This window comes from Rattus norvegicus, chromosome X, assembly GCF_021556685.1.
Source record: "Rattus norvegicus strain SHRSP/BbbUtx chromosome X, alternate assembly SHRSP_T2T, whole genome shotgun sequence".
Classification (NCBI taxonomy): Eukaryota; Metazoa; Chordata; class Mammalia; order Rodentia; family Muridae; genus Rattus; species Rattus norvegicus.
The window spans coordinates 143,414,407-143,441,336 of record NC_141554.1 but is presented as its reverse complement, the minus strand read 5'-3'; the positions used below and the strand labels follow the sequence as shown (position 1 = coordinate 143,441,336).

Here is a 26,930-nt window from a genome sequence, read left to right as displayed (position 1 = left end):
TAAAGACTGACTATTTTTCTCTTGCATTTGTGTCTAAAGTGGTCGTACTTATTGGAACTCCTTCTGCATGCCCAAAGGTCTGCTTCCCTCATTTAAAAAGGGTCAGATTATATACATCTTGGATAGTAAGAACTCAGAAAATATAGCAAATCTGCCATATATGTAAATTGTATTACTATAATACACTATAAATGCTTCAATAGTCCTGCAAGCTACATACACTAGCAGCTAAAAAATACTAAAGTTGTTTTAATATCCTCAGCATTGCTAGGAAATCAGAAGTTATGGAGAAGAAACTGAATGAAGTCCCAGCAGGAGAATCCTCACCACGCAAAGATGAGCAACGAGAAAAAGATCCAACAAAGCCACTTCTTGAGTTACCAGAAGACCAGAAAGAACAGCTACAGGTTTGTGACATTGGCACGGGGAACCAGTTTAGAAAGTGCATTTGCAATAGATAGTAGCAGTCTGGACCACTGAGCAGACACAGCGTTCTCTGGCTGCAGTTTTACATTATGGTCTCCAAAAAAAAGACATTGCCATAGCCTACCTTATCTTTTTAGCTTTAGTGTATCATTCATCAGAATGATTTGCATGTAAGTTCCTTAAAAACTTGTATACCTTGGCAGGAAACTTGGATACATTTTTCCCCATAGCTTTTAAGAAATGGAAGAAAGTTACCTCCTTGCCACATTAATAACTTGAAAACAGGTACTTTTAAAGCAGTGGTTCTTAACCTGTGGGTTCTGACCTCTTGGAAGGACAGAATGACCCTTCCACGGGGGTTATATATCAGATATTCTGCATGTAAGGTATTTACAGTTCACAACAGTAGCAAAATTATAGTTAGGAAGTAGCAATGAAGTAATTTGATGGTTGGGGTTAACATAACCGGAGGAACTGTATTAAAGGTCACAGCATTAGAGAGGTTAAGAACCACTGCTTTATAGTAAGATGGACAGATATTCAGAAGGGTCATTTTCATGCCTGAAACATTTCAGATCACATTAATCTCAATCTGTGCTTTTTAACAAGACTTTGAATATGGATAATAAATGCGCGCCAAACTAAAATTTTCTTGTTATTCAGATATAGTGAAACTAGTAATATTTTTGCACAAATTTCCTAGAAAGGGGACAGCGCCATGATGAACCCTCACGACAGTGCTGAACAGAGAAAGAAGGAACAGGAAAGAATTATGCTACAAAATTGGCAAGAAAGATTAGAAAGGAAAAAGGTAATTTTCTGTTATATGTGTTTTGTGTTAATTAATGTTGAAAATCCTGAATCAGGTATGTGTTAGCCCTCAGCTGTGTCCCCACTGTGGCTGTTTACCCAAAGGAGCTGACTTCTGTACAAAAGGCTGTCCTTTTATTGGTGGTCCTGGACCTCAGGGCTGGCAGTATAGCAATGTCTCAATGTACCAAACCTGTAGGATCAATGTTCTTTTTAACAGGATGATTCTAGGCTGACAGAGGTTAGTGGAAGTTAGAGTTTCTAAATTGGGCTGGCTTTGCAGTACATATGGTGGGAAGAAGTGGAGGCCTCTTTGAAAGCCCATGGTTTGGAAAGTTTGTGAGGTAGGGCCTCATTTTATGCAACTCTATGCAGTGCTTGGGGTGGGGTACTACAAGGTCTCTGTCAGTCCAAGGCAGCGAGCAAACTAAAACTCTCCTCACCTTATGCACTTGAGAGAATTCCTACCCCTCCCTAGAGAGCATCCTTCTCTGGTTTAGGAAGGAGACCTCAGGGAGCCACAGCATCATTAAAGTGCACTGTCTTCATTAATGTTCGATGCAGTCATGGTCTAAGAGTTCTGAGTAGTTTGCAACGATATGTGTTTAGTCTAACATGAATTTCCCTGCGTGTGAAAGGGGGAACGTGGGATTGCCATTGGTGTGTTCATGTTGTGACAGTAAGAGCAACTGCTGCCACTCACAGCGTTTTATAGATGAACCAAGAACCAGAAGAAGAACACAGCTGCCCTGAGACTTTTGTTAAATCTGTGGTTTTGAGACAGTCATGGGCATTGCCTGCTATACAGTGGGGTACTCAACAGCTTCAAGGACACTGTCTTTTTTAAAAATCTTTCACATTTACATTTTTCTTTCCCTTTAAATAGAGGGTTGAGGAAATAATGAAGTGGACAAGGAAGACAGATGAGAATACCTCTAAGGTAGTCTCCGCCCACACCCAAGTGTATATGACTTCCTCTTCCTTCCTGCTCTTGGTATCTCTTCATTTTTATCAGTCTGCTGGTAATGAAATACAATGTCACATATGTATGTCGCTGGTCCTTAAGGACCTAGAGCTTGCTTTTCTAACTCTAGTTTGATTTCATGTTCTCTTGTGTAAAATGCTTGCTTAGGTCTTCTTGCCTAAAACTTTGGATCAGTTTGTCTTTTTCTTATTTTTTAATAGTTCCTTGAATAGTCTAGATCCCACTTTTGTGGTTGCTGCTGTCGCTGTGCTGTTATATGTTTGAGGCTGTCTTCTTGCAATCTGTGCCTTGTCTTACTATCATTTTCTGTTAGGGAGAAGCGCCTAATGTTAATGTTGATTTTATAAATATCGTCTGATAACTTAAATGCTTTTTATATACTTCCTGAACACTCAGACATCCACTTTGATGAGCCTTTGCCCATCATGTGTCTAGCTGCCGATTCTGTCACCCGCATTTCTTACTGATTTGCAGGGCTTTTTACCTACTCTAAGTAGAAGTTCTTCGGAGGTATGTGTTTCTATCTTTTAATATCTTTTTGTGAAATTATTTAGCCCGTTCCCCTGTCTGGGGATGGTTGCTTGCATGTGTTTTCTCCTGACAAGCCTTTTGAATGGAGCACATGCCCTTGAGACTTATTTTTCTCTACATTCTGGCCCATTTACCTTTGGTTACAAGCTGTTCTTTATACCTGGTCCTAGTTATCCCCGCAATAAAAGTACATGACAAATGTCTTATGGAAATGTTGTTTCTAAGAAGTGTAGAGTGTTGTTTTGATACCACAGTTTAAGCTCCAGGTGTAGCTTGCCACTACCAGCCCTCATTCAGATTCCCTTGGACCTACAGATAAAAAGCAACAACAATAACAACAACAACAACAACAACAACAACAACACACACACACACACACACACACACACACACACACACACACTAGTTAATCTTAAAATGCCTTTGCTATCTCAGAGTCTGGGTACTCCTAAACCTCTCCTGTCACCCCAGTCATAAGTGGATAGAGTGGCCATTGGCCACTCCAAACAAAACCTTGCATGGCTAGTTAGCTTTATCTTCTGTTGCTACTGTCTCTTCCCCCCTCTCCCCTTCTCATTCTCCCTGCATCCTCCTGTGCTACTCTGAGTGTTCCACCCCATCCTCAGACATTGGTCAGTGGGATCTTTATTGATCAATCAAGAACCAATTGGGGAACAGAACCACCCCCTACAGAGAAGTGCTTTGAGTCACTACCTCAAAGCTCGTTCAACTCATTGACCCAAGAGCTTTTACAACAGTACTTGCTCCTGTGTTCATCTTGCTTTTGCTTACTGTTCTCACCCTGGCTTCACTAGCATTCTAAGCAGAGGATGAATATGAGGTGAGGGCTTGGAGGCCTTGCCTGCACTCTTGTTCAAGGGAATGGTTCATTTTCAAGTGTTGCCCTAGCTGACAAAATTAAGGTCACCTGCCTGTCATGAGGGCAGTTAAGGAGATCGATTCTTTTTTTTTTTAACCTTTTATTCGAAATGCCAAAAATTGTCCAACCATGTAATCTTTACTTCTTTGAGATTCTAGACCAGGATGGTCAAATACATATAATCATAACTTTCTCTGCTAACCATACATAGGCTTCAGAAATATCTTCTTCATCTGAGGATGACGCTGATGATGAAGACGAAACAGGAAGTGAAGACTCTGTTGAGATGCTTCCATCAGGTTTGCTTGGCCCTCGTGGTGGCATATACGAGCGGTGCTACTACCGGAAATGGATTGGCTTTAAGAAGCCTGCTGAAAATGCAGACAGAGCACAGTGGGTCTGCTTTTGAATGAGAGGAGAGCTGAAAGCAATAAGGAGCATGTGAAGTCAAACCAGATTCAAGGGCAGAATCAGCTAGTTGGGAGATTGAGGGGTCAGGGGTAGGAAACAAAACCAACCTTTGACACATCAGTCCTTACTAGCAAAGAAAAGATGGAGTTCTTTAAAGATGTGTTCCCTATCATCACCAGGGAATTAAGAGCCAGACAAATGAACGCACATGCGGGGCAGTTCTCAGCTGGCCTGCCATGTTGAGGCTGCTCAGGCTAAGGCTGGGTCTCTTTGCCCAGACTAATGCCTGTCTGGCTCTCACTCCCATGGGTAGGGACTCCCATTCTATCACACTAGGATCAGAGGTTTTGATTTCTCTTGTCTATGTTGTTGAAGTTTCAGCTTTCGTGGTCTTCTCTCCTCTAGGAAGAAAAATGTCCATGAAACACAAAAAGTTTCACAAATATGCCAAGATGAAGCCTCAAAAGTTGGTGTTTTTGCAAGCGGGAACTGGTGAGGTTGATACTGAGAAAAATGTATATTTTAATGGGGACGTGAAAGATGCCAAACAAAAAGATCCCAAATACTCTACAATTCAAGCAAAAGTCTCAAAGTAAGTCTCTTAGCACTTTAGTCATCCAAGTAAATATGGATGTGGGGAAGTATGAATGGCATTCTTAGAATCCGGAATAATATTTATTATGATTGAGCACTTAGTTTGCATATACCAAACATGTCAGGCCCCAACTTAATGGAAATAAAACAATGTCTACAGCAGTCTCTGGGCCAAGATCATCATCCCCATCTCTTACAGACAATGAAACTGAGATAGATACACGAAGACTTTAGACATTAAGTGCGAAATTCAAACTCAGATTAATCCGACATCAAGTTGCTTGTGTTTTCATGATAACTGTGGATTCATTTATTGAGTGTATAAAACAGGCACTACCTGTCTTCATTTTCACTGCTACTCGGAGATTGATAAGCATATGCTTCTTTCACATAATGTAAGCAGGCTCAGAGGTTAAGTGGGCAGAGTAGGACTTGGTTGTTAAAAATGAACACTGCCCAGATGATAGCCTGAACAATTATAAAGCTCTTCGGCCCACTAGAGTATATAAATGTCTGCTAAGGGGCTAGGTTCTGGTAACAGCAGCAAAGGGCTACCACACTGAACTCTTAAACCAGTTCTTTAGTTGCCTCTTCCCATCTGTGTCCTTGACTGACGTTAAGAAAGGCAACGGGAAGCTAGAAAGATGACTGGGTGGGTAAAAACACTTACCATATAAGCTTAAAGACCTGAGTTCAAATCCAAGCATCCACACAAAAAGCCAGGTGTGACCACGTGCCCCAACCTGTAGCCCTACTTATGGGATTGGGGAAATAGAGATAGGAGGGTCCCTAAGGCTTTCCAGCTACCAATTTAGCTTCAGGTTCAGTGAGAAGAGAGAGCCTGTTTGAAAGGAATGAGGTAGAAAGTGATAGAGCAGAGCATCAAGTATCCCCTTTGGCATCTTTAGCATATGCGTGTGATAGCGCACGCACATACAACACACACACACACACACACACACACACACACACACACACACACACACACGGTTCCTGGGTTCGGATGTGCCCTGGTGTCTCCAGGATATCTAGGATATAATTTGAATGACACTGTGCTCTGTAATCTACATGGTTCCTTCTGGCCCTTCTCATTCTAATATGTGGAAAGGTGATTTATTATATCCAAGGCACCCCTTAGAATTTAAATGATACATCTCCTTTCATGGTTTTGGAATAACCAGGATTCTAACTACAATATTTCATTCCAGGATATCAACTAAAAGACCACCTACCCGCCCAATAAGAAGCAGAAAAATAAAGGAAGGTGGCACCACCATCCGTCCTACTCAAAGTGTCACTACCAGTCACCAGTGGTTTTGTGATAAGCTTATAGACCTTAGTCACACCACTGAATCACCTGTCGTAAAGACCACTCCTGGTAACAACAAACAAAGTTCAACTGATCCTAAGATATCTCACCAAGGTCCTCAGGCACCTGCGGACCACAAGAAAAGAGTCAAAGCTGTCTCTGCCCCTTTAACCGAGGTTTTCTCCCACCTCCACATAGCTGGAAGAGCAACTAATCTTGAACATCCCTTTGCTTCCAGCTATTCCAGACTGGCATTTGGAGGAGAGGTAGAAGACAGTGGTGAGTTCGTAGGAATGATCTTCACTAAGTTAGATTTGAGAGAATCTATGACTTTATACTGCATCTCCTGCCACATATAAAATAAGTCCTTTTCAGGATCTGGCTTTCTCTGAGCTCTTGCTCCTGACTCCCAGATAAGTACAGTGGAGAGCAGGGAGAAATCTTTACACTTTATCTTTCATCCTGCACTTCCAAACCAAAGGGCTATTGTGTTTCTCTTTAAGAGTTTGTCAGCCAGGTGGTGGTGGTACACATCTTTAATCCCAGCACTCAGGAGGCAGAGGCAGGTGGATCCCTGAATTCAAGTCCAGCCTTGTCTACAGATAAAGTTCTAGGACAGCCAGGGCTATGGGGAGAAACCCTGCCTCAATAAAAAAAAAAAAGTTGTCAGGATTAGGATAGTGATCATCAGGCAAGCTTTAGGGCCGGAGTTTGATCTCCAGCAGTCATGTCAAAAGCCAGGTGTATTCTAGGCACTGGGGAAGCAGAGACAGGAGGATCTAGGGTTTGCCAATGTAAGCTGAGTCAGTCTGGGATTCAGTGAGGACTTTATTTTTTTTAAAAAAAAGAGCCAATAGTAAGTAGAAGGCATTGGACAGCTAACTCTGGCCTCCAAATTCATCAAGACAGCATGCATATCCACCTAACCCCTCCCCAACAAAACCCTTCCTCTTGTCAAAAGCAGTGTGGGCTCTTTGGGCATTGGTGAGGTGGGCATTTAGAAAAGAACACCAGGGTGTCAGAATGTGCTAAGGGCTTGGCCCAATAGTCAGTCACTCCGAGGGGACACCGAGGGTGAGTTCCCATGACAATATAAGCACCTAATCTACTCTTTTTTCTTATACTTTTCTTCCCTGGTTAGATGTGTAAATCCTGTGGGGCCTTGAAGATTGATCGTCTTCAGTCTATTAAAACTCCCAAGGCCAAGACTCAAAATTGTCTCCTTTATACTTGAACCTAGCAAAAGAAATACCTGTCCAAGAAAAAAAGGAAAACAACAAACAAAAACCCATCTGACGGTCACCGTGAGAAAATGTTAATATCACTAGAGTTTTAATTAAAAAAAAAGTTTCTGTTTTCCTTGAAAACATCTCTGTTGTCTCTTTCTTAGGTGTTCTATCCAGGAGTGTGTGCTTCAAGGGGATTCTTCAATGAGTGTCTCTATGACAGGATCTATTTGAAATCCTAAAATAGTTTATTTCATGGGGACACTACTTCAACAACTAGAAACATTGATCATGTAGAGTACATAAGAGATTCCTGAGGAGTATGGAGTGTTCACAAGACTTGTGTCAGACAATTCCTAATACACACCAAAGGTTATGGGACACCACACTGCCTGTGCACATGTGCCTCTTACAATTCCGCTCTGATCCCTGTCCAGTGCTGATGCTTCCAAAAGCCAGGATCTGAAAAATAGAAGCTTAGAACCATCAATGTCTTTCATGCTTTCATCAGTGTTTTGTGTTGAAGCACATAACAGGGCTTAGCCACAGCGTGTATTATAATGTCACATACATATAGCAGTACTTGGCTCTTGTCTCATGGAGTCTGATTAACTCCCTTAAAGATTGTATACTTCTATCTTCATCCTGAGGCCTGTCCTTCAGTATATACCCCTATCTAGGCGCTTGTGACACATGAAGAGAAAAGCCGAGCTATTCTTCAGTTCCAATGCAGGTGCACAGATGTATACCTATGCACGTTCACACATGTGTACACACACACATGCATGCATGCGCACACGCAATGTGACTCCATAAACCTAGGACAAATATTCCTTGTCCTGACACCAATGACCTTCAGTGTTGAATCACAAATGGTTTAAAGCAGGGCAATGTTGCTTTGGCCATTAAGAATTTGCAAAAGAAGACAATTACATTTTCCGATCCTTGGTCCTTGCTTATGTATTATTGCAGGATGCATTGAGTTTAAAGGATATTTTTAGATACTGGTCCTTACATGTAGACAGCAAAAGGTGATTGTCCTGAAAGACAATCTTCTGATATTTCTCTACATGTGCTGAATCACTTTAAGTAAGTGCCGTATGACATTAATGTCTCAGATAACACAAGCTTTGTTTTCATTACGATAATAGAAATGCAGTGATGGTTATATGAAGGGGATACCAAGTGTCAAGCAAGACATGAATACGGGGTCCTGGCAAGTGCAACAAACAATAAAATCTTCATTCTCTGTTCATCTAGATGGTGGTTATGCAGACTTCCAGGTTTAGAACAGGAAATCCGTGTGTCTTCAAACCCTGTTCTTCTTTGTTGTTTTAGTTTACTTTTGTTTTTCTGATAGGGTTTTACTGTATAGCCCTGGCTGTCCTGGAACTTGATCTGTAGACCAGGCTGGCCTTGAACTCAGAGATTCCCCCAGCCTCTGCCTCCCAAGTGTTGGGGTTAAAGGTGTGTGCCACCATTTACTGCCGAGCAGAAAGTTTGGTATTTATTTCCTGATTGACCTATTATAGCTAAGACCCATTTTAAAGTAGGTTTTGATAATGTTTTGTTTTTACTATGGTGAAATTCATGTAATCTCCCCTCCCTCACTCCTTCCCTCATTCCCTTTTCATTATTTGTTAAGTCTGGATCTTGCTGTGTTGCCAAGTCTGGTTGGAAACTTAAAATTTCAAGCTGCCTTCTGACTCATGTGGCTCCCATGTAGTGACAGGTATAAGCCGCTTCACCATTAGAAATGACCATTTTTACCCACATATGTACTTTTTGAGGCTGTGCGATCCCCTTTTAACCCTTCGATTTGTATCTTCCTTTGATAAGGAAAACATTACAGAGTGTGTGTGTGTGTGTGTGTGTGTGTAAATGTATGAAAGGCTTACATCAGTCTTGTGTCATCTTTCAGGAGCCACTTTGGCTTTTGAGACAAGGTCTCTCCCTGAGGCCTACTTACTAGGTTGGTCTGCCTGTTTCTACCTCCCTGGCACTGTGGTTACAAGCATGAGGCCCCCACACCTCAAGGTTTTAGGTGGGTGCTGGGAATCAAACTCAGGTCATAACGCTTAAGAGACAAGCACTTTACCAACTGAGCTACCTCTCCAACATGAAACTTTTTAAAAACTGCTTTATAAGTCTATGCTGACTGTTGGTATGTTCTTACGTTACACATTTCTTCATGGGCTAAGTGAACCATGTCACTGGCCCAAGGTTTGAATCTTAAAATGTGGTTTGTCCAGGCACTGTAGCACTGTGCCTGTAATCCTAGCACTCTGGGAGACGCTAGCATGATTATTGGAAGTTCCACTGACTGCACAAATCAATTCAATCTGTTACTCATGCTTTACCACAGTAAGTTTTGCTTTTTCTACAGTTGGCCCCTTTATCCCTAATCTTTGTGAACTGGTGCTTATAAGGCTGTGGCAGCCATGGTTCACTGTGGCCTGTAGAGTAGGTGGAGACACCAAAGCAGTTTGTCTGGTGCTGACGACAGAAGTCTCGCTAACACTGTTTGCATAGTCCCCGGATACCAGTTACCCACTAAATTCTCCTGTGACTGTGCCATATGCACACAATTTTGAAATGAGCCATTCTTTCTTTAATGAGTACACTGTGGCTGTCTTCAGACACACCAGAAGAGGGCATCAGATCCCATTACAGATGGTTGTGAGCCACCATGTGGTTGCTGGGATTTGAACTCAGGACCTCCGGAAGAGCAGTCAGTGCTCTTAACCACTGAGCCATCTCTTCATTTTTAAAAAGAAGAAACAAGCTTGGTGAATTGTCTCCTGCCCAGGATGTGAACCCAGGCAATCCTGCATCGGTCCTCACCCTGATAGATGCAAGTTATGTTCTTGTCTTGATGAATGCTTCTCTGCTTATGGTGTAGTTACTAGCTATGTAACCCCCATTTCTCCTGAACTCAGTCATGCCATAAATAGGTGTCTTCTATAGTGGATATCCTGATGACTTTCCTTACTGGGATGTCCATTTCTGTGACAGTGCACTGTCATAATTGACATATTAATAATACACTCAATATGACTGCTCTCCTATGAGCTGTGTAACAAGCTCATAGCAAGCTTAATCTCTCTGAACTTGTATTTTTGCTATCTGGAAAATGGGCCTAGCATTTGTTGTGAGATTAGACCCAGTGTGTAGGAAGTGTTTGATCTTACACTGTTGTAAGTTCAGTGTTAGGGGTAAGCAACTGCAGAGACAAATGCCTGGTGGGTCTGTTTCTTGGGTATGGAAGGATGTTTTGTTGCAGACGTGGACCAAGTGGTAGAGGTGGTTTTGGGTATTTTAGGCAGTGTAGCTTAAAAAAAAAAAACATTTTATGTCTGAGTACACACCAGAAGAGGGCATCAAATCTCATTACAGATGGTTGTGAGCCACCGTGTAGTTGCAGGGAATTGAACTCAGGACCTCTGGAAAAACATCCAGTGCTCTCAACAAGTGTAGCTTTTCTTTAGCTGGTGTGGCGCAGAGGCATGGCCTCAGAAACCTGTATCCTAGGTGCTTTTCACTGGTTTAAAGCTGTTTCCACAGTTAATTTCTCTAAAAAGAGACATACCCAGAGGGGATGGTCCACATTCTTAACTGTCAATCTCTAGCACAACAGAAAAAAAAAAGGCTTGAAGTGGATTCTGACAAGTTTCAACCCTCTTCTCAGATGGCAGATGCTTCAGCAGAACAAGAGACCACTCTGACCCCATTGATTCTCAAGATTGTGACATTCACCAAAAAGATCATTTTTAAAATTTTTGCCAGGGCAGGGCTTGTGGAAGCCTAACACGTTGCCACCCCTACACTCCACCTTTAGCTGCAATGTAGCTTATCAAAGTGCCCGAGGCTTCTGGAACCTCCTATAGGAGGAAGCGCTGGGCACAGAAAGTGAGCACAATGGGCACACATTGCTCTTGGCCTCCTGAGCTCTCTTAACCCCTGGGGCAGAGAAAGGGTGGGTGGGTGGGTAAGAATGTGAGCTCCAGGAGTTCCAACTGCATGGGTTGCACAGTATCCCAGGCCAGCCTGCTCTTCCCTATCTCTCAACAGAAGACGTGGGCTCAAAGCACAAGCTGGGTAAAGGTAGGAAGGACAGTGGGTGAGGATACAACAGCACAGGGTCCTGGGCTCTGGAGAGCCAACCAGAAAGGAAAGAGGGAGGTCTCATTTGGGATTCCCTTCCTGCCTGTCCTGCCCAAACAAGAAGTGTCAATTCTTGCCTTTCGTGGGATGTGGAAATCCAGGAAGCACCATGAGGTGGTTTTTGTTTTGAAAACTGGACCAGAGTGGCCCTACAGGTTTGTGCATCGCAATGAACTCTTTCCTTGAAGTCAGGAGCAAGGTCCCCCAAGTCTCTGGGGTAACAGTATATTACATTCTCGTGTTTCCTTTGGGCAGAATAAAAAGGCAGGAGGCGTGTTCTTTCTATGCTGCTTTATTTTTGTAAGGATACATTGAAACATTCGATGGAAACAGCTAATGACAAATATGGAAATGAGGTGTGGGCATCTAGAAGCACTCCTACAGTAATATATGAGTGTATTTTCATTACATCTTTACTTTGATATTGGCTCGTTATACATGTGGTATAATGGAGAGTACGATCAGGGAGGCAATCCTGCATTTCAGAGGAGGAGGAAACCCAGCCCTGCCTGTAAAGGGTGAGGGCTACCCTGACAGCCCCAGAGATCTAACTCAACTCTGCAGGGAAAGTTCTCTAGGAATCACAAGGAAAGGGACTCTGCACTCTTCCTGAACGCAGACAAAGAGCAGACAATGGTTATGCTACAAGGACTTCACCTTGTCACTACTTTGAAACGTATTCTTGTTGATGACAGCCCTGTGCCTGCTCAGCTGCCACTCTAGAGCTTTTGTCACTTCTACAGGATCAATCGCAAAACTGCAGGAACGTTTGAGGAGGCTCATATATTGTCATGCAAGTTTCCAACTCCATAAACTATTTTACTACTCATTAAAACAAAATTTTTAAAAAAAATGAAAAAGGACAGGAGAGTTAGTCTTGTTAAGCTTCCAGAAGTAGTCACCGTGGCGAGTTTGTTCTGAAACAGGCTTGTTTGCTCAGATCTGCTTAGGTGCTCCAAATCACCTGTGTTCCATGGTTTAAAGTAGGAACGCTCAGAGAACACGCCACATAGGGGAGTCAAACATTAGTAGGGGGGGAAAGTCACTTGAGAATTACAGCAAAGTTCAAAATGTTAGTTCTCTGGAAATCTGTGTTAGTCGTGTGAAAGCACAAAAGAACAGAAGGGAGGTCAGAGTTTTGATAAGGAAGTTAAACCATGCATTCTGGCAAGTTCTTAAAAAGGCGAGGAGGGAGTTGGAGCAGCCGCTGCAACTCCTGCACAGCAGTCACGTGACCGCACAGTGCGTCCCGACTGAGCCCCAAAGGCATCTCAGTGGGAACTTTGTCGCCTATGCTTTTTGCTTGCATCATGAAGTGGCTACATGGTTAGCACTTTTCTGCTCTATGGGAAACATGCAGAAGAGTCAGTCTACGTTTTTGTTTTGCCATTGCAGCAACAGAGAAATTATTTTTGCTGCGAGGTTGCTCTTTTCTAAATTCTAATATGATCACTGTGTGTCCTCGGTTGATTAATACTGTAAAATGAGAGCAAAGACAGAAAGAGCAATTTGAAAGAGGTGAAAGCCCACTCTTGCCCTATGGATGGTGCAGAGAGAGTGAGCAAAGGACACAAAGTATGCTTCAAATGCCATTTTACAGGACAGGAGCCCCTGTCAAGTTACAGCTTTTTGGCACAGTCAGGACAATACACCTGCTCATTATGAAAGACAAAGCGCTTGTTGGCCAGATTCACGGAGCATTTTTTGCAGTGGAAGCAGTAGTCGTGCCAGGATTGTCCTTCATAGGCCACCACACTGGAGCCTTTACCAAACCCTGTGGAAAAACACAAGAAAACAGAGAGAGCTGAATGAAGACTGATGAGGAAGCCAGGAGTCAGAGATAAAATGACAACTTGCCCGTTCATAGAGCCGACAGGCACACAGTCAGTGTCTGCCTGGCTCTCTGCTCCCCTCTACTCGACCGCGCATTGTCCCCCGCGCCGCCACTGTCCCCCGCGCCGCCGCAACCCTTCTATGGCTGTCAAGGACCTGAAAAGATGCCAGAGCTCAGCTAATGGCTTCCTTGATTTAAAGAACCCCTGTTCCCATACCACCACCACTATAGCTCTGTGACGAACACCGACCTCCCAGCATAACAAGTCTTTTTAAGTCAGGGCCATGACATCAAAGTGGCCACCAGGAGGCAACCTTGGGCTGTTTGTAGGGTGTACACTTACCGGGCCTCGAGGAGCTGCTAAGCTTCGATTTTTTCTATAAAGAACCACCACCCACGAGGGACAAGTCCTCTCTCCACCCGGATGCCTGCCCCGGAGGTTGGCGCTGGGAAACAGGGTGAGAGGCAAGCGTTTCCCGTGGCACACTGGGGACTTCCTAGCTTTAGAGACTGGGTGGCTCACTCTTGACACAGTCCTTTTCCCTGAGGATGGCAAAAGTCTTCTCAAATGTACATTTCAAGGCTCCCCCGGGAGATGGGAAAATTGGGAAAGGGCCCAGGGCACGTGGATCGCGGCCGCGAGATGAGGAATGAAGTGATTAGCTTTGCTTCTGATCACAAGAAGGTTAAAATTAAATAACAATGACCCTGCTAGCAGACCCTACTGAACTAGCCTTCTACTCTGGGGTGGTATAAAGCCCGGTGAAAGCTTTCCATCCTCCCTAACCCTCCCCTTTCCCTCTCTTTACCCCTGGCCTCCCACTAGCTCCTCCCACCTGTTTCCTCTTGCCCTGTACCCTTCAGGCCGGGGCACTGCCTTGCTTTCAGGCTTGCCTAGCATGGTTAGTTGGTCAACAGTAGTCAGGAAGGGCTGTGCATTCCTTGCAAGGATTAACCTGGCCTGGGAGACAATCCAAAGTATTTGGAGGGGCCTTTAGGGCCACAATGGTAGGGGTAGAAGAATGTTGTCTAAGGGCCTTTTGTGGATGGAACCGACGCCAGGAAAATGAGATGGTTACCATGCCAAAACCTAGCGTGGCAGACTTAGCAAGGACTCTTTAGCCTACCAGTGATGGGGTTCTTGCATCCAGCACACTTCTTGGCCACAAAGTTCTTGTAGCAATCCACGCAGTAATACTGGTCCTCCACAGCGGTGAAACGCTGCCCCGCCAGCTTCTTAGAGCAGGTAACACACACAAAGCACTCGGCATGCCAGGGCTGATCCTGGTAAGTGATTCCTCCAGATGTGATGGCCTAGACCAGGGAGTGTAGCACCGGGATTCAGATTCAACAACCAGGCACTGTGCTGGGTGCTTTGGGATACAGTATCTCATTTCATTACCACTACAGCCATGGGAGGAAGGTGCTATTATTATCCCCAATTTACAGATGAGGAGACCAAGGCCTAGACAAGGTGCGCCTCTTTGGAAGGTAATAAAGTGGAGGAGTCAGGCCTCCAGAGCCAGGGCTGCCGGCTCAGAATAGAGGGGCACAGACAATCAGCTGTGGCACTGCTTTCTAAGCCTTGGCTCCTCGTCTGTAAAATGGGCACAATAATTCCTACGTCACAGGGCTATCATGAAGATGGAATGAGATAATGTGCGTGCAAGTGCTCTGCAAACTGCCAAACTCCAGGGAAACAGCACTTGATGCAAAACTACCACAACATACCTTGTTGCATTTCACGCAATGCTTGGCAAACTTGGTCTCATGGCAAGTCACACAGTAGAAGTCCTCCCCTTTCGGGAAGAAGCTTCCGGTCCCAATGACTTGCTTGCAGTTGCTGCAGGTGAAGCAGTCTTTATGCCAGATGGTGCCCTTGTACTCCACATTCTGGTCTCCTGCAGGGGGAAATGATTGGATAGCCCCACTGACAGGCTCTGCAGGGAGCCGCATCCACTCAGCTCCCCAGCCCACCCCCAGAGGTGAGGGGATGCAGGCCCTGCAGTCAGTGGCCTCCCTCAATCTATCTGAGTGCTACCAGCAGTCATGCCAACCCAGGGTTGTGTCACGGGTGGGGATCCTGGCTGGACCATTTAGGAGGGGTACCTGAATCCCCACTCCCCACCTCCAGCGCTGCAATGACTTAATAGCTCCACTAGGGGTCTGCCTAACCCAAAAATGCCCGAGGAAGCATGCATGGATCACTTACTACACCCAAAAGAGGAAATGCTACATACTTTTCACTTCATTCTCTTGCCACAGACTGTTCTCTCCAGTGTTCGTTAGTCTCCGAGTGTGTGCTTGTGTGTGAGCATATATATGTACGCATATATATACACGTATGTATATGGGTACATATATATGCTAAAATCTCAAAGCAGCTCACAGCAAAGTTAGCCCCAACATGACAAGCAAGCACACAGCATGTCTGCCCTCAGGGTGGGAGGGGCCAGTACCTGCCACAATGGCCTTGAAGCACCCTTTGCACCTGGGGGAGTCCTCCCGAGTGGCGCACTTGTTGCACAGGATCTTGCCATCCTTGGACACAAAGGTCTCACTGGCCAAGGGGTGAAGGCACTTGGCACAGCGGAAGCAGGTGTCGTGCCAGTAGCGATTCTTATAGTGCACCTCCTGGACATCAAGCAGAGCAGGGTGGCCACTGTGAGGGGCACTGGGACCAGTGGCCGCAGCCTTACCATTAGATACGAGGTTCTCCAGGGCCAGGTAACTACTCACGCCAATGTCAGCCCCCTCCATGCGGGGATGCCCTGTGGTGAGTGCTTTTAGGAGTAACAGGAAGAGTAGTACTGTAGTGAAGACGAAAGCCTCCCAGTTCCCAAAGCACATAAGAGTAGTGGGGGGAAAGCCCCCATCACAAATCTGCAATCCAAAAGGCTCCGGAATCTCAAGCGCTTTAAGGGTTAACAGACAGATCTCAGAAGGAGAAAAGGACACATCTGGTCTCACGGGCCAGGGCACAGTCACAGTGTCAAAGCACAACACACAGTTTATTCTGTGTCCCTGGGGAAAGTAAGACCCTCCAGTCTATTCAGCTGCAGTGCATAAATGCCATTCCACAGACAACAAAAGGAGGCCAGAGAGGATGAATTCGAGAGGAAGCATGCAGGAGCTGGGCAATGCTCAAAAGGGGTGGGAGGGAGAAAAGGGAAAGGGGGGAAATGACAGAATTATATTAATTTAAAAAACACTGTATAACATCACCTTCAGGCTATGTACATAGAGTACATATGTACATTTACAAATGTAAATGAATTTTGGGTTTAGACTTGAGTATCATTATCAAGAGCCTTCATTAAATATGGAGAAGTATTATAAAATAAGAAATCCAAAAAAAAAAAAAAAAAGCGCCAAACACTTCTCTTGCTAGCCATTTCAGATAAAGGCTATCAAACCTATACTCGCAGTGCCTTAACAGACCATCGCGTCCAAAGACCATATCATATATATTTTAAGCTAGGGACATGAGAAACACCTGCCTCAAGTAGTCAAGGCTGCTGTGAGGAGAATTCAAAATGGCAGCGCTGCTGGCAAGGCTACAGGAAAACACCTGAAGCCCACCCAGCCTGCCCCGTTGCCCCATCAGCTACAACAGTTACCTTAGCATCAGCGCTTATGGGCTTGCGGCATTCCACGCAGGTGTTGGCGCAGAACTTGTCAAAGCACTTCAGGCAGCAGTGACGGCCATCCTTCTGCACATACTTCTTCCCCTGCAAGGGGTCCCTGCAGTAGTGACAGTCGAACTTCTCAGACATGGTGCCCACCTTATAGCTGGAGGGACCTATAGGGGCAAAGAAGTAGAACAAATGAGTAAGGAGACCACAAAGATGCTCAGCCATACGAGGCCCTGGAGGTCCCAGTGCACTACTGCGCATGTACCTAGGAAAACCGAGTCCTCAGGGTGGAGCTTCCACTTAAGCCTGGCTAATTACCAAGTGTCACAGCAACAGATGCTTCACTATGGCTCCCAGGAAGAAAACGCTTCTGATTCGAACTCTTAAGTGTCACACACAAAGGGCCAGTAACTCCCTGGGGACATGTCAGAAATCACTGTGCTGACTCAGAGGAGAGCAAGTGGGCCAGACCTTATGCTGGCTAAGGTCACCACACAGGAGGATTCTGGGAGATTCACACATTGTTGAAAAGTAACCAAGAATGGAAAGGGGAATGGGAGGGTAAGGTAGAGCAGAAAAAATAAAAGACTATTGGGCAAGGCAGGTGTACTGTGTGCACCACAGCACTGGTCCACAAGATGTCTTACTCGCTTGCACAGACAGTTCAAAAGAATGGGGCAGAGCAGGGCATGGAACCACTGCTCCCACGGCTGCCCACCACACAGCAAGCCAGAAGCCTTCCTGCCAGCTCTGACGCCATATTCTGTCACCTTTTAGGGTGGGGGCAAATATTTTCAGGTGGTCTCACTTCCCTCCTGTCTATACAGTTCTATTAATCCAAACAGAAACTTAACAGCTAAGTCATATTCCCCACCCACCCACCCACCCACCCAGGCACACATGCAGCCCTCATGAACTTGTTTCAAATGTTTTACTCCTTGAAAAGATCCCAGAGAGTTTTGTCCCAGATAGTTTCCTAGTGGCTGAGGTCTGGGCATTCTCGCCTGGCCTGGGCACACTCTGCAATTATGAATGATTTGTCACAGTGAAGTATGGTTTGGGGACACATTAAAGTCAAATCTCTCTCGGGTCCAGACAGTGAGGGCTGGCCTATCCGAGCAAGTATTACTTTTTGGTATAGCCGCTGTTCCCCACAGCAGAAGTTTTAAGTATAATGTGGAAATCCGACTTTTGCAAAGGGCTAATCCAATCATTCCGAGAACGTCGTCCTCCCTCCACTCCCTTCACTGTCCACCAGCACCCCAGCTGTGTTCCTAGGCAACCCTAAGTAACAAGCCTACAGAAGCCCAGAGCCCCGCTAAGGTCCTCTGCTGTCGGTCCCTTTGCCAAGTCATTTTTCTAGAGAATCCTGCCACCAGGAAGGGTTTCTATTAGTCCCACTTTCTTTACACATATGCTAATTTTCTTCTCCCATTAAAAAAGGAATTTGCATAAGTAAATAGACAGTAATTATTTAATTTGTGTTAGAACCACAAGAACTGAGACCATTTGAACTGAAACTATTCATCCTGCGTGTACTTGAGAGAAAGAATGGAGAAAGAAATGAGCAGTTGCCTGCTACTCACCGCAGCTCTTCCACCAACTGAATGGCCCCAAACTCCTGCTCTGGGTTCTATTCCCAGGTTTTTTTTTTTAAAAGCAACCACATGTCCAAGTTGTTTGGATTCTGCTGCCATGGGCAACCAAATAGCAGAGTGAGCTAAGGAAACCACACCCTTTGTCTGGGAACGCGCTTGGGCCGAGGCTGGTGAACTCTCATTTGGACTGTCACTCTCTTATGTCAGGCTCTCTCCACAAGGGAAAGTAGGGCCATGGAACATACACAACGTCCACTGACAGACACATCCACCACCCAGGCCCTCATGTCAGAGAACTGACACAGGAAGTACATGAGTGACATTTCTGTAAAATGACCTTTGCTTGGCACAGTTATATCACTGTCAAGTCAATAGAGAAAATGAGAAACTAGCCCTTGCCCGTGCTTTTCTCTAAGAACCCTATGCAATGTTGTCTTGTGTATCTAGGTAGACACAAACTACACACACACAAGGAAGCCTGCCCGATCTCCTTGAGTCACCCAGTTACTTTGAGGCATCTGTTGCAACTTCTTGTGGCCTACAGGTACAAGTACCTGTCGCCATGACAGCCTGTGGAAAAACCCTTTCCATCTACCTGGTCTCTCCCATTTGTTTGCTCTGCCATGTGGAAATTGTGTAACAATTGGTTGTAGACCTCAACATAGATGGGCTTTCCTGCTAAGAGTTGATTTGAAAACCCAACTGGTTCTTTAGATACCAGGTAGTTGCCAGGTCAGTCTGCTGGTACAGACCTGCACTCCCTGCTCCTCAGGGGAATTAGACAGAAGGATCCCAGGTTCAAGGCCTATCTGCTCTATAGAGGGAATTCAAAGAGCAACTGAATGAAACTGCCACCTCATGATTTTTTTTCTTTTTTTTAAGTTTTAAAAGGCTCAGGATAAAAGGGCACGATCCCTGTCTAACATGCATGAGTCCCTGGTTTTAATCCTTTAATCCTTTAAACCATAAACTAAGTCAAATCAAAGAGTAAGTACAAGGAACTCAAAGGATCAATGGCTCTAAGTGCCAATGGCAAGGGAGCAGATTTTGTACAGCACAGCAATCCTATCGTCCATATTTGAAAAGCAGTCATTCTCCCTTACTGGCTTGTCTATTTCTTGTTTACCCTCACTCTCTCAATGTCTAGAAAGGCACTAATGGATTCTAAATACTTAAGAACTGAACTGATTCCCACCTAAAAGGGGTCCTACCTTTTGGTGTTGCTGAGCCCTTCCTTTATGGTTAAAATAAGTGCTGGCATCACACAAAAGGAAATAAAATGCTAGAAAACACAGCAAATTTCATTTATAGGCACCTAGGAGTTTTGTCTTGGCTTTACTTTTAGACAAAGACTAATGCTGTAGCCAAGACTGGTCGTGATCTTGTAGTAAACCTTATACTTTGACCTCTTAAATGTTGAGATTTTTACAGGCATACTGTGGCACCTCGAGGTTCTCAAGAGAAAGCTAGTTACACCAGGGTTCAGAGTACCAGACAAGATATCTGCCAAGCTTTCCTTCTTTTAAAAGCACATATTTTCAGAGACAATCCCAGGAGCAAGGTTTCAGCCTTTTGACAGTGTGACATGTGCCGATTCACACTTATAGCCGTCCTAGGATGCATGGAGTCTGCAGGCTGAAGGCTGGATATGTCTATAGCAAAGTGTATTAGAAATATTCATCAATGAAAATATACACACCTCCACTTCATTCCTTTAACACAGGCTCCTAAAACACACCAAAGAGACAGTAAATGGGTCAACTCCAAGTTAATGGTACTGGTTTAAAAAAAGTCCTCAAGACTCAATGCTTTAAGTTTTAGCTTTTGGCAGGACGTCTCTTTAGGTTGTCTGTCTGTCTGTCTGTTTGTCTGTTCTTGTTGTTGTTGTTGCTGCTGCGGAGACAGGATTTACAACCTTGGCTGCCTTGGAACTTGCTCTGGAGACCAGGTTGCCTCGAACTTGAGATCCACCTGCGTCTGCCTCCAGAGTGCTGGGATTAAAGGTGTGTGCTATGGCTGCCACCACCCTACTTATATTTTTTCTATTTTAAAAGCAGGAAAAATCAGGATCACCTCAGATTCCTCCCCACAATATACTTAAGGCCAGATTCTGTATGCAGCTGGAGAAGACAGATTTCAAAGGGTCTATTTTAGGACTGATTTTTAACAGTTGACTCAAGTCACTTCTATGTGTGGAAACAACTATTAATCAAGATAAAATAGGCAAGTCTAGGAATGTTGGATTTCTCATCTAATGCAAAAACAATTTGGAAATACTTAAAGTATGTAGTAATGTCAAATACATTAACTTTATTTATTTATTTAGCAAAAGTCTAAGTGAAACTTTGAGCAACCTGAATTATTTAACCTCTCATTTTTTTTCTAACTATATTAGTTAGTATAAAACTATTTCAAGCCCTTATAGCATATGCTTTACTACAAAGCTGGAGTAATATATTCCTACTGGTGAGACAGTCGCTACACCAAAACCTCACATAAAATATGCATAATACTTTAGGGACAAAACCATTCCCAGGAATTAACATCAGGTGCTAAGGACAAACAACAATGCTGGCACAAAGGTCCTTAAGGAGGATACATGTCCTAAGTGGCGGGTGCCAAGGAAGATGGAACCACATTTCAGAATCCGTTGCGGGGAGGTGAAGCTGGCAGTTTACCCCTCGCCTTCATTACAAATCAGCAGACAAGAAAGGAAAAGGGACCGCCTTTGTGGGGCTCTCTCTGCTGAGTCTCACATGCTTCCGCATTTATCTCTTTAGAGATAATTCTATCCCCTTAGCCATTTCTAAGTACATGAAATGTTCAACCTTTTACACCCTACAAACTTCTAGACACATTTGCTTTGACCTACAGTGGTTTTAACTTGGAAAGGTCACCTATCATTAAATGAAAATATTGCTACATGCACTGACAATGCTGCTTCCCTTGTTGCTTCTTCTGGACACTGTGTCCTAGGGTATCCTCTCGGATGAATTTTAATCTCGGAGTGGCCTTCATTTGTACATGGAAGTGATGTTTCTGCCAGTATAATAGCAGCCGAGGGACCTAGTTCAGGACCTTATATATAGAAATTATTCACTGTGCTCTACTGGCAGACAGATGGGAAAAGGTCACCACTGTTGACCTTCTAAAACTTCAGTGTGTGAACAAGCACTCAAAATGGATGCTGATCCAATGATCCGAGCCGCTATTTCTAGGCAATATTGACTTTTCTTTTGGGAGAATTTTTTTCTTTTATGAACCAAATTCTCTTCTACATTTATGGGTAAATGAACCTGATATGGTGCAAAATCCTATGTCCTGATTTTAAAGCTCAACTCCCATTATCCTAAGGTCCTCACATTTAAACAACACCTCTCAGTCATGTAAATTGTCATCTGATTTTTCCAAGATATCTTTGGTATAAATGTGTTTAAGGAAAGCAATTCTGGATGCTTCACTTAAGACAGATAGAAATAGGGCTGGAGAGATGGCTCAGTGGTTAAGAGCACCGACTGCTCTTCCAGAGGTTCTGAGTTCAATTCCCAGCAACCACATGGTGGCTCACAACCATCTGTAATGGGGTTGGGTGTGTCTGAAGACAGCAACAGTGTGCTTATATACATTAAGTAAATAAATAAATCTTAAAAAAGACAGAGAAATATAGCTAAGTGATGAAATGTTACCTCTCCATTCTAAGGTGTCAGCCTGACTTTCTTTCTATGCCTGCTTCAAAAGACACATTATTCTTCATTTAATAAGCATGCTTCCTCTTTCAGGAAAAAAAAATGAAAAACTTGATTTATATCCAACATGCCAGGAGGTGCCTACAGAAACATAAGTATCTTAACCAAAGAATTTAGAGACTAGAGAAGTGCATCTATCAGTTAAATGCTTGTGTGAGCAGGAGGAACTGACTTTGGCTTCCCTGCACCCACATGAAAAGGTAGGTACACTGGTGTGTGCCTGAGGGACTAGGAACAGGACAATCCCTGAAGCTTGTCCTGGCCAGCCATCATAGCTGAACTGATCAGCTCCAGTTTCAGTGACAGACCCTGCCTCCAAAAATAAATAACTAAAAACACCCAACACTGACCACTGGCCTTTCTACAAGCACGCATATGAACGTATGGGGATACAGATGTGTACACACACACACACACACACACACACACACACACACACACTTAAGCAGCCTCACACAGATGTGTACACACACAAGAGAAAAATGACCTAGCTTCACATAGAATCATACACATATCCACCGAACACTTAGAAGCAAAGAACCAATGTGTATCTATTAATTAAAGCAGGGAACCCCACTGTAACACTTCTTAGTGTCTACCTGTTAGAGAAGATTTGTATTGCACAAAATCTTGCTTGGGGTTTCATATACTTTCTAAAGTCTTTCTTATTAATGCTCATTTGTCCCTCAAACCAAGTGGTTCAAATGAATATTTCAGGAGAAAGTGGGTGTTCCGTGGAGGCACCCTTCTTTCTCTGTATGCTTTGCCTGACTGCTCTAACCAAGCAAACAGTGAACACCACCCAGAGGGAAAACAAAAGCCAGCTCATTGCTTAGTGTGGCAAGTCGGTGTCATAGCAATAAATGTTGGCTTCCAGAGAAAAGGACAGAGTGCACTCCTCGGGACATTCAACAAATGGAAGGAAGCCTCGGCTGATGAATAGGACACTTGTGTGACACCTGGAGGTGTTGTCAGACGCTTGGGAATAAACACCTAAATAGTCTCGAGGAGATGGAACTTATGAGTCATAGGTGAAAAGCAGTCTCTCATCAAATTTTGTAGAAAATTCAGCAAAAGTTTATTATTGTTGCTTAAAAATACAACATGAACATAATGATTCAGTGTTATGCGTAACCTCTAGAATGCCACATTTGATTCAAAAAATTAAGAGCTCTTTTGCGTCACTGATGTACAGATACCACCATTTTAGTTCTGTGTGGTCTAAGAAGGGTTGGATATCAATTATTAAATGAAACTGTATCTGTGTTTATTCTTCCATCACACAAACCTGGGACTTACAGACTCTGTCTTGGGTTTTAAGAAAGCACTTCTTCCAATTCCTCTCTTCTTCCCCCAACTCTCAATTTCCAGTTTTAGCATTAAAAGGGGAGGGGCAGTGGGCACTTGGCAGGCAGAGGCAGGTGGATCCCTGAATCCCAGGACAGCCTGGTCCACAAAGTGAGTTCCAGGACAGCCAGGACTACACAGTAAAATGCTGTCTCACAAACAAAAGGCGGTGGGTGCTGGCAGGTGTCTGAAGTAGTTTGTTGACTTGTGAAAAAAACTAGTAACTGCAGGATATAAAAAATAATCTGAATTCTCTCTACACCCTATCCATGGACCTTGACTCAAAAAGCCAAAGAGTAACAGGAATTAAATTGATGGGGTTTTTCTTTTCAGACAAAAATGTCCACTGCTGAAAGTATACAACTTTGTCCTTCAAATGTCCTACTTGTATGGATGGCCATTAAAAATGAGTCCAAAACCAAAGATCTGAGCCTTCCTGTTGCTTTCAAAGCCCAGTCGTCTCCTTCTGTGAGGGCTTCTCTCTCCTCTATGAAAGTAGTTACTCTCTGCTTCTGTGAACCAAAGACCTTCCCACAATGCAGACTGTTAGTCCTTAATTTGTAAAATCATATAATAACAATTTTGGTATTATTTATTATTTTGTAGTTACCACCTAAGAATTTAAGTAATATTTTTTAGGCAGTCCAATTGTAACTAATCTACCAGTTGATGTGGAATCAAGGTCTATTAGGAAAACTAGTCCAGCTAGTGGGTTGGTAGAAAATCACCACTTCAGACATGTGGTACCAATCCATGTTGGTAAAACAATCTCTGAGGGTTATAGAAAAATCATCAAACAGCCTTTAAACACATGATAACAAAGCGGAAAGTATGTATTAATGTGAGGAACTTCAGTGCAGTATATGTGCTTGGAAATACTGAAAAAAGGAATTTCTTCAAAAACTGTTGCCATTGTCAAAAATATCAACAGGCAATCCCAAGTTTCAACCATAAAACTTCCAAACATAAAAATAAAAAAAGTAAAGAGACTACCATCAATAGTCCCTTAACCTGAAAGTTGGGAGACAGGACCAAGTGTTTGGTTTTTGCCCAACGAGCTTCATCAGCTCCAAGCAGGGGAGCTGTTACTTGGGCAGAGGGCAGCAAAGCAACAGCTACATTCTTGGCTTTAGGGAGTGACAGAGGCAGCAGATAATTTCTCAGGACCTGGCTTCCACCCACCAGCCCCTATTTCACAGGCCAAAAGGCTCCCTAATGCCAGGCTCTAAAACTTGAGGAAACCCTCACTCATGGTCCGTAAGGAATAGAAAAGTTTTTCAGCTAAGAATAACAAATACCATGTTTCCCATAACAAAGAGACCTTTAACTGATTCTTTAGAAAAATTAAGAATATTGTTCAAAAAAAGGAAAGATGTCTTAAGTCATTTATGGATACTTTGTTACAGATAAAATCCTCCTTCCATCTCCAGACTCAATTTCCCTTTCCCTAAATACCTAGAGTACTGTAGAGATGAATGACCCAAAATTCCTAAAACCCAGGCCAAACAACAACAAAATCAAAGTTCTTTCCTCATATCATATCTTAGTTTCACACAAGGCATCCTGAAATGTAAAATAAAGTAAAAAACAAATCTAACAAAAAAAATCAATCAAGCATCTAAGCTAATTTGAGGAAGAAGGCTTTCATCTTTAAAACAGAACGAACAGCAGCCAGGATTTACTTACCATTTACACAGCACTAAAATCATTCAATTCAAAATTATCGTTTAGACCAGTGACAGATTCATTGGCCTGAAACAACTATCCTCTGGATCAGAGAAAGAACGGGGAGATTTTTTTTTACCTGAGTGTCTTTGAGAAGCCATGGCTCAGAGGCCAAGTTCAGGAGCGGCACCTACACCCGTCTTCTCTCAAGCCCAGATGATGAGGCTCATTTGTGAACATACATTTAAGGGGAAGCAGCTCACACAAAAATAACCAAGAGCAGATGTCCCACCCTCCCCTGAGATCACAACCTTAATCCCACTAGAAAATTCTTAACCATTTTAGGTGATCCAAGGGAGAAGAATAGGACCCAGTAAAAATACCAAACGCTACATATAAATACCTGCGAGGCTACTCAGCATCCAAATTTGCTTCCGAGCCAGAAAGGCCACATAGAAAGTCATCCCTGGACCGGGATAAAATTGGACTCAGCTCTGACATAGCTTAATGCTGAGCCAACCTTATTAATTTACTTTCTATGCCACAGGAGCTTGCCTTTGGTCCTATAAATAATGCATATTTGTTCCGCTAATGATGAAAGTAACAATAGGAGATGGACTTTTGCTACCAGTGTAATTAAAGGAAGACACCACAATGAGAGGGCTTAAGAGCATTATAGACATTTACTGTCTTCCTGGATATGGACCAGCAAGTAGCAGATCAGTGTGACAGGGAACAATTGTAAGCGCCCTAAGTCCAGCATCAAACAGAACAGTATGGTACGGATCCCACACGCACGCACGCACTCTTTGCTACATCTACCATAGAGACAGTCTACCTGACATTTTTCCTGTTACAGATAATGATAAAAACAAGAATAAAATATCAACCATCATACATATAGTAGTTCCATGAGATAACATTGGCTGGACACTGGTGATTGTGAACAGGTTCTAAGAAAAGCCTCAAAGTCTGTCTAGGAGGACCTTTCCTTTGCCCTGGCTCCCACCTCACTGGCTTCCTTGCTGTCTCCTGTACCTCTCAGCCCAAAGCCTCTCCCAGCTGTTCTTCTCCCCATGTCAAGTCTTCACTCCAAGCCACTCCAAGAATAAAGTCTCCAACCACACAGTTCTAACTGGGCGCTCCCATCCTCGCCCTGCTACTATCCCCAATCCAGTGTTCCTTCAGTTCCACCGCCCTTCTAAAAGCAGACATCAAAGTGACTTCTTGTTTGTGTTTGTGTTTTTCTCATTCTTTCTTCTGCTCCGTGTTAGCGGCTTCATTTAGAATATAACTGAGCTCCCAGGAAGTACTCAAAAGCTATGTGTTCGAGGAATATATTAAGACAAGCCAAATGTGTCAATTAATCCTCCAAAACACAGTCCCATCTAGACTCTAAAAAGTGACTTTGGTTATACACTCCAGGAAAGGGAGCAGACTTTCACTGAGGGACAGGCCCTGGGCTAGATACTTAGCAACCACTATCTTGTCTGATTGGAGTAGGCACATGTGGTGTGGCGAGATGGATAAATGAGTTTCCCAGTTATTTTGGTCTTCAAGCTTTCGAGGAGAAATTTCTCAAAAAGATAGCTGAAATTTCTGCTTACTTACTCTTGCTTATCTGGAAACTGACATAAGAATAAAATTCAGGATATTCAGTTGAAAAAAAAAACAAGCCTAGGAAAATAAAATACATGACATTGTGCTCACTTCCACACCTTCCTCGATTCTTGTTTTTATCATTTAACATTTCCTTGTTCAGGATGATA

At 43.6% G+C, this 26,930-nt stretch overlaps 2 protein-coding genes across 22 annotated transcripts in view; one reads left to right on the top strand and one right to left on the bottom strand.

Annotated features, from left to right (window-relative positions):
* Map7d3 (MAP7 domain containing 3) overlaps positions 1–7,313 on the top strand; it is a 66,626-nt gene extending 59,313 nt beyond the window's left edge. For 3 of the 4 annotated variants that reach the window (XM_087600225.1, XM_087600224.1, NM_001271327.1), the window contains 6 exons: positions 263–407; positions 1,130–1,237; positions 3,844–3,931; positions 4,449–4,635; positions 5,846–6,225; positions 7,088–7,313. In XM_087600225.1, coding sequence (XP_087456351.1) covers positions 263–407; positions 1,130–1,237; positions 3,844–3,931; positions 4,449–4,635; positions 5,846–6,225; positions 7,088–7,095 — 916 coding nt within the window. In that variant the 3' untranslated portion in view covers positions 7,096–7,313. Of the gene's footprint in view, positions 1–262; positions 408–1,129; positions 1,238–2,122; positions 2,177–3,843; positions 3,932–4,448; positions 4,636–5,845; positions 6,226–7,087 lie in introns of all 4 variants that reach the window. The other variant, XM_087600223.1, reaches the window with a different exon arrangement.
* Positions 7,314–11,610: 4,297 nt separating this feature from the next.
* The window catches only part of Fhl1 (four and a half LIM domains 1), a 59,445-nt gene continuing 44,125 nt past the window's right edge, over positions 11,611–26,930 (bottom strand). For 4 of the 18 annotated variants that reach the window (XM_087599151.1, XM_087599152.1, XM_087599150.1 and 1 more), the window contains 6 exons: positions 16,791–16,972; positions 15,630–15,804; positions 14,902–15,071; positions 14,298–14,484; positions 13,514–13,713; positions 11,613–13,110 (listed from right to left, as the gene is read on the bottom strand). In XM_087599151.1, the coding sequence (XP_087455277.1) occupies positions 13,027–13,110; positions 13,514–13,713; positions 14,298–14,484; positions 14,902–15,071; positions 15,630–15,804; positions 16,791–16,946 (972 nt within the window). In that variant the 5' untranslated portion in view covers positions 16,947–16,972 and the 3' untranslated portion in view covers positions 11,613–13,026. Of the gene's footprint in view, positions 13,111–13,513; positions 13,714–14,297; positions 14,485–14,901; positions 15,072–15,629; positions 15,805–16,790; positions 16,973–18,391; positions 18,434–25,300; positions 25,406–26,930 lie in introns of those variants that run through there. The other 14 variants (XM_087599159.1, XM_087599160.1, XM_087599158.1 and 11 more) reach the window with 9 other exon arrangements.